General features: G+C 40.8%; 1 protein-coding gene across 1 annotated transcript in view; it reads left to right on the top strand.

Moving 5' to 3' along the window:
* Positions 1–10,235, top strand: part of Ace2 (angiotensin converting enzyme 2) — a 49,968-nt gene extending 39,733 nt beyond the window's left edge. Inside the window, exons 16-19 of the mRNA XM_052171687.1 lie at positions 2,545–2,645; positions 5,124–5,240; positions 8,170–8,364; positions 10,005–10,235. Coding sequence (XP_052027647.1) covers positions 2,545–2,645; positions 5,124–5,240; positions 8,170–8,364; positions 10,005–10,113 — 522 coding nt within the window. The 3' untranslated portion in view covers positions 10,114–10,235. The remainder of the gene's footprint in view (positions 1–2,544; positions 2,646–5,123; positions 5,241–8,169; positions 8,365–10,004) is intronic.
* Positions 10,236–14,011: the final 3,776 nt, after the last annotated feature.

Raw genomic sequence — 14,011 nt, 5'->3', positions numbered from 1 at the left:
GCACGTTTGAGAACCGTTGACAGAAAGATAGACTTTCGAGTAACAAAATATTTAATAGAAAAATCTTATTGTTTATAGATTTCGTTATTGCTCCCCCCTGAACACCTATCTCACTTGATCAAGCCCTGGGAAGTACAAGCTTTTAAGAGAGACAAGTTTATTAGTATGTAGTAATAATGCTACAAAGTGGGTTTCATTGGGAGATTTTCATATATTTACATAATTTACTTTGATGGCAATATATGCCTTCGTTTACTCTCTTCCCCAGGCCGCCTTCACCTTTCCCCTTCCTCTTCCCAAACAGTCTCCTTTTCAATGGCAGCTTTGATTAGGAAAGAGGAGAGGACATGTTGTCTCAGGTAGATGGGATAAACAGCTTGGGTGTGTCCATCCTAGAAACCCAGGACAATCAGATAAAACAGTCCAATGTTCTACAGAAAACTGACGTGTCAGTGTATAGATTCAAAGATTCAGTTTCTGCCTCCCCATTTCCTGAAAAGTTAAATATTTCCTAAGACTTGACAAAGTTTGCTAAGACACCAATATGTATAACACAAGCTTTAAAAATGAAAACACAAGAAAGAAAATTTCCCCTTTTATTAAAAATAAATTCTTTTCTCATCTAATGTATTCTGATTACAGTTTCTCCTCACTGTACTCCTGCCGGTTCCTCCCCACCTGCCCTCCCATTAGGATTGAAAATATCAGGCTAGCAGACAGCAATTATAGAAACACAAGTCCATTGCTTCTCAACTCTGAGTTTGAATTCTCACTTTTTAGTGTCCATTGTAGGATCACAAGAATACTTATTTTCATCATTCTTTTATTAGCTCTTCTTTGGCCTAATAAATTGAAATTACTCCTGGTAGATCAGGAAACTTCTCGATTCTCTTGTCTGGGCATTCACATTCATGTGCCCTTTCCATGCAAATTTGATTCTAAAGCTGATCACTGATGAGAGGTACTTTCAGTGCCCATGTGCAGCAGGGTTAGAGTATCTATCTATCTGCCTGGTTCAAGTCATTTCATTGTAGACATCAACTGGAGCTATGCCATCATCTTAAGAATTTAGCTTTTCATTTTTTTTTTACATTGAATAGCCTCTTCATTTACATTGCCAATGGTAAAACCTTTCCCAATTTCCCCCTCCCCAAAGACCTCCAACCCCTCCTCCCTCCACCTGACACTCCCACTTCCCTCGGCCTCGGTTTCCCTTTGTTGGGACATCTATTGAGCCTTTACCTGACCAAGGACCACTCCTCCCACTGATACCCAACAAGGTATTCTTCTGCCACATTTTTGGCTGGAACCATGTGTACCCCTTGGTTGATGGCTTAGTCCCTGGGAGTCCTGGGTCGTCTGGGTGTCCGAAATCATTGTTCGTCCAATAGGGCTGTAAACCCCTTCATCTCCTCCAGACCACCCTCCAGGTCCTCCATTGGGGACCCCCACACCCAGTCCCATGGTTGGCTGGTAGCATCTGCCTCTGTATTTGTAAGGCTCTGGCAGGGCCCTTCTGGAGACAACCATGCCATGCTCCTTTTGGTATATTGTTGTCCATAGTAGTGTCAGGGTTTGGTGACCGTAGAGTGAATCCCCAGATAGGGCAGTCTCTGGGTGGCCTTTACTTCAGTCTCTGCTCCACATATTGTCTCCCTTATTGCTCCTGTGAGTATTTTGTTCCCTTTCTCAGAGGAACCAAAGCACCCTCACTTCAGTCCTCCTTCTTCTTGAGCTTCCTGTGCTGGGTGAATTGTAACTTGTTTATTTTGAGCTTGTTTATTGTGCCATCATCTTAAGAATTTAGCTTTTCATTGTTTTAAAATATAGAAGTCCTAGCCAGAAAATTACTAGGGACAAAAGTTACATATAACTATTACTATTAAAAACCCCATACTTTACATACGGGTAAATCCAAGCTTAAGTGAATTCTATCCTAAGTTTCCCAAGTTGCTTTTTCTCTGAAAGGGAAAGGAGAAAGGAGACTCCTTTGTCATTTATTGATCTCTACTGCCATCCACTGGAAGAAATAGTGAATGCCTCTACCTTTAACGCCCTCTGACAAACAGAATGTGCACTAGCATGCATGGTTCAAATACCTGAGAACTTCCAATTAAAGCAATAAAAGCTAGAGTGAGTTGCCGACAAAATACATATAGTCCACACAAAGCACACAACTTTGGGCTGTCTCCTATTTGTAAACCTATCCTCAGGGTTCTTATTTCAATTCATATCAAACCAAAGTGAAAGGACCGGAAAAAAGTGAAAGTTTGGTTCCTCAGACAGGGATGGTTGCCTGACCAGCAGCATTAGCACTTCCTGGGGTAATAAATATGTAAATTCTTGGTTCTTATCCTAGATTTTCGAAATCAGAAACTCTTCATGTAGTAGTCAGTTTCATCCATTCCAACCACCAAATGCTGATGCATGTTCATATTGGAGGGCAAAGACTTGATGGCCAGAATCCTTGGATTAGTGCTGAGAACTCTCCCATTTTCCTCTGCTCCTGCCCCATTAAATAGTGTCTTTCATCTGAACTTGCAGTATGAATGGACAGACAACGAAATGTACCTGTTCCGATCATCTGTTGCCTATGCCATGAGAGAGTATTTTTCAAACATCAAAAAACAGACAGTTCCTTTTGGGTGAGTTGATTTGCTAGATATTATTATTATTATTAATTATTATTGTTGTTGTTGTTGTTGTTGTTATCATTATCATTATTATTATCATCATCATATCATCATCATCATCATCATCATCATCATTGTTATTGTTTGCATTACATCCCAATATCCGTCTCCTCTCCTCCATGTACCCCGTCACACAGACCCTCCCCCATTTCCCCTCTCCTTCTCCTTTGAGAAGGAGGAGCAGCCTTGGGTATCACGCCACCCCTGGCTCATCAAGTCATTGCAGGACTAGGCAATTTGCTAGGTTCTATACCTAACTCTATGCTCCACTGCTCTAGAGCTTAACCTTTCTTCAAGTCAAATCAAGGGAGAATATCCAAGTAGACTTTAGTTTCTATATTTTTGAATGGACATTTCATATATGTATTGCTGCGTTTTGTAGTTCTCTCATAGGATTCCCACTAAATTCCTTCTTCTTCCTCCTACTTGTGTACCTCTTTTTCTATTGTTGTCTTGTTTATTTGGGGTCTACTGATCTTAACTAGGGCTTAACATATGCTGGCATAGGCATAGTCTAGAATTTTATTTGGCATCCTGGAATTTTGGTCCCTTCCTTTTAAGATGCTTGTGGTTTAACTTGTAGATGGTATGGACATTGTTGTTCTTAAAAATCTCTCTGTCTCTCTCTGTTTGTGTCTCTCCACCTCTGTCTCTCTCTGTCTATGTTTCTCTCTTCATACACTCTCATCTCACCCTTAGAAGTAGGGAAATAGAGAAATTCCTTCCTTCTTGGAGTTTATATCAGGAGAGAGAGAGAGAGAGAGAGAGAGAGAGAGAGAGAGAGAGAGAGAGAGAGAGAGAGAGAGAGTTGTAAATGTGTGCTATGGAGGAAAACACACAATAGGACAGGCTGGGGGAATGTTCAACTTTAACATAGGGTTAGCAATTCTAAAGGACACCACTAACATTAAGAAGTAGGGAGAGAAGCAGAAAAGCCAACATTGCAGACAATGAGAGAAAGCGTTCAGCCAAGGCAACAACAGACACAAAGTCTAATGAAGTAATAGCCATCACATGCCAACGGAACAGCAAGAAGGCCATTGTGTATGGGGAAACATCTACTAGAGGGCAAATAGGTGAGGTGGTCAGGGCAGTGTTAGGGCAAAAGTGAACACAGAGAGGTCACTGGGGCCTCAGGGCCTTTGCATTGACTTTGGCTTTTGAGATGATCAAGTATTTATTCAGAGACTAGAGATCTCCACATGATCTGCCTTAGTCTTTGCTAGGATCACTGTGGGAGCTGTATGAGCATTGCTTTGTCACACTGTGTAGTGAGCCCTACTTTTACCTTCATCCACAGATGCTACACAACCCTTGCTGGATGGAGCCAAGCCAGAGAATGTTAACATTCTGTCTCTGTGACACTGAAACATCATTGTCTCCATCTTGCTTCTCATACTTCTAGGTCACTAATGACTTATCTTGATTCTCTCTCTCTCTCTCTCTCTCTCTCTCTCTCTCTCTCTCTCTCTCTCTCTCTCTCTCTCTCTCTCTCCCTCTGTGTGTGTGTGTGGGGGGGGTTGAGACAGGGTTTCTCTGTGTATTGCTGGCTGTTCTGCAACTTATTCTGTGGACCAGGCCGGCCTTGAACTCATAGAAACCCGCCTGCCTCTGCCTCCAAAGATTAAAGGCATGCACCATCACTGCCTAGCACTCTTGATTCTCTTGGTGTTTTAGGTTGACATTAAAAAGAATTGAACAGATGAAGGTTTTGTGTGATAGTCGGAGGGAAAAAAAGAGTAGCAAGAGGTGGTCTTACAACCCCACCTCTTTTTCTGTTTTCAAGATAGGGTTTCTCTGTGTAACAGCCCTGGCTGTCCTGGAGCTTAATTTGTAGACTAGATTGGTCTCAGAAGCAAAGATATTTGCTTGCCTTTGCCTCCCACGTGCTGGGATTAGAAGCATGCATCATTTTGCTTGGGATGTAGGGTATTACAATTTTTTTCTCTTTTCTTTTTATTGGGTGTTTTCTTTATTTACATTTCAAATGTTAACCCCCTTTCTCAGTCCCCCGTTCCAGAAACCCCCTACCCCATCCTCCCTCCCCCTGCTTCTATGAGGGTATTCCTCTACCCACCCCACTCCCACCTCCATGCCCTCAATTCCTGTACTCCAGGGCATCTATCAAGTCTTCATATGACCAAGGACCTTCCATTGATGCCTGACAAGGCTGTTCTCTGCTACATATGCAGCTGGAGCCATGTGCATACCTTGGTTGATGACTTAGTCCCTGGGAGTCTGGGGTGTGTGTGGGGGGTCATGCTACTGATTTCGTGTGCTTTGGAGAGTGTAAGGATTTTTGGTCAATTCCATCCAGGAACCTTGTTCTAATCTCCACTCCACCAGCAGGGGGAGGACTTTCTTTCTTGACTGAGTTCTTTCATTAGGAAAGAAGAAAAATATTTGGTTTTTGTTTTTTGTTTCCAACAGGGTGGAAGATGTACATGTGAATGATTTGAAACCAAGAGTCTCCTTCAACTTCTTTGTCACCTCACCCAAAAATGTGTCTGACATCATTCCTAGGAGTGAAGTCGAAGACGCCATCAGGTGACATTTTACTTTCAAACAAACCATATAATGATGAAGGAACTAGCTAATGTGCCAATCGCTTACATTTCGTGCAATACTGTGTGCTGGACATCATTCAAAGTCGTTTATGTCTTTTACTTCATCTCAAAACATGGGTTGTTCCTGTGGCTGTGGTGGTGGTGTGTGTGGTATATGTATGGATTTGTGTGTGGCTGTGTACAAGTGACATGGTTACATATGTAGAAGCCAGAGGTTGGCATAGCTGTCTTTTCTGACCCATCACCACCTTGTTTTTAGAGACATGATGTCTCACTAAACCCAATGTTAATCGATTTGGCTGGGCTGGCAAGTGAACTTCAGGGATCTACCCATCTTCCCCAATTCCTAGCATTGGAGTGAGCACGTGCTGGGTACTGCCATACCCCAGCTATTTTATATGTGCACTGGGCACCCAAAACTCAGGTCCTCATGCTTGTATAGCAGGCATTTTGCTGGTGGAACCATCTCTTTGGCCACACAAACTTGGGTTTTTGATTCTGTTATCATCCAATAGAACTGGTTTTGATCGGGGACTGGCCAGGTGCAGGTCTTGATTTGCAAGCAAGCATAAGCAGTGCTGAGAAGCTCCCATAGAAACTGTGGACAGGAGACAGAGACTCGGTGAAAGGTGACAGATTCCAAGTTATCAAACAATCATTGTCAGGAACTAGAGTTTCTGCTGGGCAGTCCTGTCGGACACCTGGGGATATGGTAGAATGTGCTCCTGAATTGTCTCAGCAGAGGACTGAGGGGGCTCGGCTCTTTACCACTTCCTACTAGTCACTGTCCAAGGACTCTTTCTGGTGATATTCATCCCCTTGCCTCTCTAGCTTGACAATGGTCTCAGGCAAAGAGAAGTCATTTTGGCTAAAGGAAGCTTGACTATTACACTTGGAAAGTGCATACAAGAAATGGGCACACACTGTCACCATTTGTACGGGGGCATTATGAAAGAGTTTTTGAACCGCCCAAAGCAGGAAATAAGGAAGGTAAACATTAGGTTCCCTTCACACCAAGAGAGGAATTTACCATGGCTGTGATCATTCATAAATAACTTGTCCAGACTGCCTCAGCTGTTTTAAACAAGATAGCAGGAATGGAAGATAATGGCTTGATCTTTGGCTAAGATCAAGTGTAGGAATGGAAGATGGACAATTCTCTTGAGAGAGAGAGAGAGAGAGAGAGAGAGAGAGAGAGAGAGAGAGAGAGAGAGAGAGAGAGAGAGAGAGAGGAAGCCAAGCAAAATGATGTTTCCTGTACCTGTTACCTCACTAGGTGGCGCTATTGAGCTATACCAGGAATTGTATTTACCCTTCAGACCAGATCTCAGATCTGCTGAATAGTGTGTGCCTAGAAAATTTGGCCTGATTGAGGAGTGTGAATCAAGCCCAAAGATTATTCTCCTCCTCCAAAAAGGCTAGTATCAGCCTTAGACACAATGCTGGCTGAGATTGTCGAGAAAGCGCCTTCTCTTCCTACAGGAAATCTCAAACTTTCTTTTCTAGAAATGACTCTTACAAAATGACTTGAGAAACTCTTGAGGTTGCCAGGGCTTGTGCCTAACTCTGTGTTGGCTGCTTATCTTCTCTGATGGAATCTGACCTTGTCACCTGAGCTATACCCATTGATAGGAAGCTGTGGTGCCAGACATTAGTCTATGAACCAAAATGGCTCTCCATTACACTGTTTTTGTTGTCAAAGATCTTCATCTTTTCTACTCTATCAACTTGAGCTACTTATCATCTCAGTGCTTGAGAAATGCAGAGTTCTCTTTCCCATTTTCTGCTGTGATGCTGCTTCCAAATGTCAGTTCCATTAATTTGGACAACTCCTTCAGCGATTTGGGTGTAGGATAGGATTCATTTATAAAAGAGGGATATTCAATTATGCTTTTCTGTTATTTGATGTAGTGTCATTTTAATAATTTGAGGGGTTTTTTTGAGACAGGGTTTCTATGAGTACCCTTGACTGTTCTGGAACTCACTTTGTAGACCAGGCAGGTCTCAAATTCACAGACATCTGCCTGCCTCTGCCTCCCAAGTATTGGGATTAAAGGCGTGCACCACCACCGCTTGGTTGTCTGTACTTAGTTTAGATGTAAGCTGAAGGCTGAGACATTCTTGGCGAATACGCTAACTTTACTTTTAAAATGCAGAACCTATACATGATAAATATTATTTGCTATAAGCTATTTGCTCATTCTAAAATTTTCCTTTTGCAATGAAACCTATTAATTTGCATGATAACTTTATACTCTTAATGTTTTAGTGTGTGAGACTACATGTTTGTATGTGCACTGCATATGTGCAGTGCCTGTGGAGGCAAGAAGAGGGTTTTGGATCCCTTGGGGCTGAGGTTATAGGCACTTTTGTGAGCTGCCCAATGAGGGTTCTGGGGACCAAACTCAGGTTCTCTGGAAGAGCGACACAAAAACTCTTAACCCTTGAGCCACCTCTCTAGGCCACCGCCCCACCCCAGCTCCACCCCCTGCCTTTATAAATTTCTAACTCAAACTTCAAATGAGGTTGTTGATAGACCTAATTCAGGTTGCTAGGTATGAAAGACATGTAACTGTCAAAAGTTTGTATCTCTCTATTGGCCCTATCTACTTCAATTTTATTATTATTTTAGGTATATATTTTTGTGGCCTTTAAAAAGACTGTCTTGCTATGTTCCCCCTGACTATCCTGGATCTTGCTATGCAGAGCTGATTGACTACAAATTTGTGTAGTACTTATCCTAAAGCACAGCTTTACAGGCAATGTGCCACTGTACAAAGTTCCAGTTGTACATTCTTATGACAAGGCTTATTAAATCCCTTTGGGCCCCCTGATACAAGGAGAAAATAACGGGGCAGAATTGTATTTGGTTTAAGCATCCCCTTTACTGCACTCTCTTTTGCAAATAGACTGTCTCGGGGCCGTATCAACAATATCTTCAGCCTGGATGATAACAGCCTGGAGTTTCTGGGGATTCACCCAACACTTGAGCCACCTTACCAGCCTCCTGTCACCATATGGCTGATTGTTTTTGGTGTTGTGATGGGACTAGTAGTGGTTGGCATCATTATCCTGATCGTCACTGGGATCAAAGGTCGAAAAAAGTGAGTATCCTTTCCTTAATGTATCTGTCTTTTTAGAATACACAAAGTGGAAAATTTGCAGCAAATAGCACTGTATATGCACAGGCCAATTACTTTATTGGACATTTATCTACCAAAATATTCTTATATATCCCTTAGAATCTTGGCAGATGTTAGCAGTACTTTACCTCCCTAACAAGCTCACAGGTGAGCCTGAGGTTTATTAGGATGCTGTAGTCAAGTGCATTCTATCCACAGTGTCATATCCAGACAGCAAACTCAGTAAAGCATTGTTCTTACTGATAAGTCTTGCTTCATTCACAGAGGACAGACTGACATGGCATACAGAGTGTAATGTCACCTAAGAATGAGCCATAAGATGTGCTTCAAACTACTACTTTTTAGTTGTTTTCATTCCTCTTTGGGAAACTCAAATTTGTTCATGGCCAGGCACCTTCTAATTTGTTCTAGAGCTGAGTTGATTGAGGACTTTAATCACTAGAGACCTGACTTCTAGCTTCTGACTTGAGAAAGTATTAACTCTTGTTGGACTTTTCAAATACGTTAGTATTTTGTATCACCCTGACAACATTGTATGCATGTTTCCAGTTGTTTAAACATACACTCAGTTGAATCTTTACACAAATTAGTCTATTTTCTTTACTATAGAGATCTCTCAATTCTACCAAATAACTTCATTTGAAACACTGAGGCTGTGAAGATGGGTAAAATCACCTGCCACACAAACATGGGGGCCTGAGTTTGAATCCCCATAACCCATATGCAATCCAGATTCAGATTCAAGCATCTATAATCCCAGCACTCCTCCAGGAAGATGGCAGGCAGAGACAGGAAAGTCCCCAGAAGTTTGTAGGCCACTTAGCCTGGTGTGCACAGCAGAGACAACAAACAGACCCCATCTCAATCATAATGGGTGTTGAGACTCAATGCTGGAGGTTGTTGATAGATCTCCACATGTGCAATGTAGCATACACACTTAGATGCACATGTGCACACATACACAGATGTGAACAAAACATTTTGTAGGTAGTACAGTCAACATGGTTACAATTTTCAAAAATACAAGGGAGTCATAGAGTTCTTTTGCCATTCTTTGTTTCTTAGTTTCCTTTTAACCAAAGTTATCAGTTTTTAGTATATATGAACTATGGACTACATATTATTATTTACCACCTATTATGTTTTAGAAGTATTTCCAGATTTTAAAAAAAAATTTCCTAAGTAATATATTTTAGAGATTCTTTCAGATTGGCTTCCTTTTGCTTGGTAATGTAATTTACCACTTTGTAGCAATGGGCACTCCCATGGTTATCAAATGTTTGTGTCTATTAAAAACAATACAATGATTTCAAATAGGCAATTTCCTGTACACACTAATATAGGTGCAAGATAAATCCCAGCAGGTGAGAGGCTGGGTTAAAATTATCTCGAACTTCTAATTTTAATCAATACTTCCGAACTGTTCTCAAAGGGGCAGAATTAAATATATAAACAGCACCAGCTTATGAAAGTTTCCATTTTTCTACAACTCAGCATCCTTAGCACAGGGTGTAATAAGACATTTTGATAGTCATCCCTTGGGTCAATGTAAGTGTCTTTCTAACATCACTTTATTAAGGTGACTTTGTTTTATTTGACAGGAAAAATGAAACAAAAAGAGAAGAGAATCCTTATGACTCGATGGACATTGGAAAAGGAGAAAGCAATGCAGGATTCCAACACAGTGATGATGCTCAGACTTCATTTTAGAAAAGCACTTGTCATTTTACTGTATGCAAATGCTAACTTCATAGTATACAAAATATGAGATTATATACATGTCATTAGCTATCAAAACTATGATCTGTTCAGTAAAAGTTGTCCAAAGAGCATCAGACATGAGTGGGCATCTTCACTGATATTGCTTTCAGTATTTATTTCTGCCTTAGGACATGACATCTCTTCTGTTTATTAATAGAGATGTTCATCTTAGTGTAAAAGAGAGAAATGTGCCTTTGTCCTCACAGTCTATCCAGGGAGATATGGTTTGGTAACTGGAGTTAGAAGATGAAATGGTGTCTCTTGGAAGCATGTGTTGGCTTTAGTACAGCATCTGGAGGGTGAACTGGTGGGACTGTTGAGGTTGAGAATGGTGCTTACTCTTCACTTGAATCCAAGTGTAACATCATGCTCTGTGGCTTCTGCATTAACTCACTTCAAGTACTGTAGGAATTTGTTCACAGTGATACTTGAAATGGACTGTCCCTTCTTTGGAGGTACAGCTTCGAAGGAGAAAGAAGCCGGACATCAGGTAGAGAACATGACCTTTTCCCTTCCAAACTGCTGGATCAACATCTCTCTAACAAGACACAGCTAGCAAAGGGAACTCCACGAACCCAGAGCATGCCTGACAGAAACTGCTTCCATTGTCCTCTCACTGTGGAGTAAGGGAAAATTCCAGATGAATGCTCCCTCTGTAAAATGGGTGCCCAGTCTCTGAAATTGTTTGTATTCTCTCACAGGGTCTGAGCAGTGGAGAACACAAAGCCGACCTCAATAAATCCTTAATAGATTTGGACACTCCTCTTATCTTATATGTGCTTATGTGTCTGTTATTTCTGGCTCCCATTGTATGGACTAAGTTATCATCGCCTTGGACCAAGAAAGTACAAAATCAGTTCAAATGATTGGTGCTTAGATTATATACACTGACAAGTTAGGACCCCAAAACCTGTCATTATTGAATATAACAATACTATATACTCAAGGATTGATTAAAACTATATTAAATTAAGTAGCATGTTCAACATGCTACATTGGAGACTCCAACATAACAGTGTAATGTAAGAGTGGCTTTGTACTTAATAAATTTAATATATTCATGGTAATGTTAGATCACCAATCCATCAAAATCATTCGAGGCTGTTTAGCATCTTTGCATTTGTATAATACACAGAGTAGCAAACAGAGAGTGCCTTTCTCATGAGAGCCATATCTCTCCAATCAAGCTTCTATATCATCATCTGCCTTACGATCTTGCTTCTGGGGTAACCAAGAATTGCTTTTCCTCCCAATTTACATTCTCATTTCGTTGATACCCTTTTAGCTTGTGTATGTCATATCTTCTCTAATACAAGAAGATCTTCTGCAAGCTGGTATTTAAGCAGCCCTTGTAGGCAGATCTCTGTGAGTTTAAGGCCAGCCTGGTCTATAGAGTTCCAGGACAGCCAGGGCTACATAGCAAAACCCTGTCTCAAAAATATGTAAAGTAAATAAAAAATATTGATAGATAGATAAATAAATAAATAAATAAATAACCCTTGGAACTGGTGCATTCACTTTACAAAGCCCTCAGTCTGTTTTTTAGTTCAACACTCTGCAAGAATAACCTTCATAAAAACCAATTCTATCATCTAATATCTTCAAAAGATCCTCTCTATCCATGGTAAAGAACCCATCGGCATATGTCACAGTCTCCAACTGTAACATGGAAATTAGAAAAACTGCTTTTGCTCCAATTTAATCTTTCCCAGGTCAGACCTAATTATGCTGACCCAGTGAAGGTTGGGGTCTTTCTCCTATGCAGTAACATCCTCTGAGAGGATAGAGGCTTGTACAAGGATGGTCTTGCACCTGGACATAAGATGGGAGTTGACAATCTCCCATCCATGTGATCCATGAGCTAAATTTTACCCATCCCCTTGAGTTAAAAATAGTATTGTATTTTTTTACTGGTTGGGAGAAAAGTAGAATAATATTTTATGCTACAAGAAAATGATATGAAATTCAAATTTCATCATCCATAAATGATTTTATTGCTATGCAGCCATGCCCATTAATTTTCATATTATCTATAGCTGCTTTTGTGCTGCAAAGCTGCGGTGAGTAGTTGACTTAGAGAGGCCATGGCTCACTAAGTCTCTTGCACGCAAACATTGCTGACCTATGGCCTATAAGGAAGCAAGGATGTACATGTAACAGAGCATCTGGAGTTCAGAGATCCAAGGGACATTTGCTTATGGAATCTAAAGTATTTCTTTCCTGGGAATTTGATTGTTTCATAGGCAGTGAGGTTAATAAGGTAGTTGGGCTAGAAAGAGCAGGTGTCAATTTGCTCTTGTCTCATGTTTCTCAATGACATATTCTCCCTTGTACGAGATCCACTTGTTTCTTTTTATCTTTAGGTAAAGATAGGGCCTTAGACTCAGGGGAAATTGCAGAAGAGGTAGAGGAAATAGTTATAAGAGCCTGAGAAGCAGGAAGTTTGCTGTGAGGTTGGGCCGTCTCGAAATGTCAGAAACTACAACCATGAAGTCTCTCCAACATGGCCGCCTAAACATGAGCTGAACAAGGACCACACTACCATTGGTGTCCCATGCTAACAAGGAAGGGGAATGCTCATGAAGCCTCAGCCCTAGAAAAGAACCATAGGCAACTAAGGAATCCTGAGGGCAGGAGGAGCAGTCTTCCCCAGTGACAGACACACACCATTTAGTTATCCAGTACCAAATGGTTGACCCTGGAAATATACATACCAGCAAAATTGTACAGACTGGGTAGATTGTCTTTATATTTAGACACACACACACATAACAACAAAGAAAGAAGGCTGTTTGAACAAGAGCAAGGAAGGTTTATGGGAGGGTTTGGAGGAAGGAAGGAGAAGAGGGAAGAGGTATTTTAATCCCCAAAATCATTTTTTTAAAGGTAAGGCCTTAATCTATGTTTAACCTCTGTTCCTTATACACTCACTCCCAAGTCAGAATTGAAACTGAGAAACCCAGCTTTCTAAACCTACTGTATCAGAATCTTTTCCTTTATTAGGTCAAACACATGCAATACCAATTTTCTTCCTTTTCTTCCATTCTCTAATTTTATTTGATATTCAAAAAGAAAAATTATAACATTGGGTTTTAATGAAAATCTTTCACACAACAGCTCTAGTAAAACTAAGGGCCATTTATTAAAATGAGAATTATATTTTTTAATGTATAATTTTCTAGACCCTTGGACTTGTGTCTCACTCTTGACAGATCAGAATGTCTCCACAAGACTGCTGGACTCCACCTAGCAAAGACCGTGTGTGAATTCCTCTCCAACTTGCCATTTTGGAATCTTTCTTATCACATAATGGTCCTCTTTTGTCACTTCTAAGAGTCTAGGTAGACAGACTGTTGGTTAAAAATTATAAAAATAATTGCTGCAAAACACAGTTAAGTGGCATTTAAAAACGCCATGCATATTTCAAAATGGCATAAATAGTCCTCCCCTAGCGCTGCAGTGGACTGATTCTCTCACAGACCTCTGAGGTGACTTAAATTCTTGTTTGACCTGGGTTTTGAAATCAAGCTTCTAAGCCAGGCTTTGGTTTCATTTTATAGCAAATAGTGTTGTTTGAGTCCTTAACAGTATGTGTTACTTTTTGCAAACAGATAAATTTTAGAAAATCACATATATAAGAAATAGAGGCAATGAAGGAGATTTTTCTTGAGAGAGGTAGAAATAAAGGTCAAAAATCTCTAGAACAGAGGCTGCAGAGATGGCTCAGTGGGTAAGAGCACTTGCCACTCTCAGAGAAGACCGGGATCCAGTTCCCAGCATCCAAAGGGCAGCTTCTAAGTGTCTGTAATTCCAGTTCCAAGGGAAGCAACAACCTCTTCTGGTCTCT

The sequence above is a fragment of the Apodemus sylvaticus genome, chromosome X (assembly GCF_947179515.1).
Source record: "Apodemus sylvaticus chromosome X, mApoSyl1.1, whole genome shotgun sequence".
In the NCBI taxonomy this organism is placed as follows: domain Eukaryota; kingdom Metazoa; phylum Chordata; class Mammalia; order Rodentia; family Muridae; genus Apodemus; species Apodemus sylvaticus.
The sequence above is the reverse complement of the archived record's forward strand: the minus strand, read 5'-3'. Positions and strand labels throughout refer to the sequence as shown.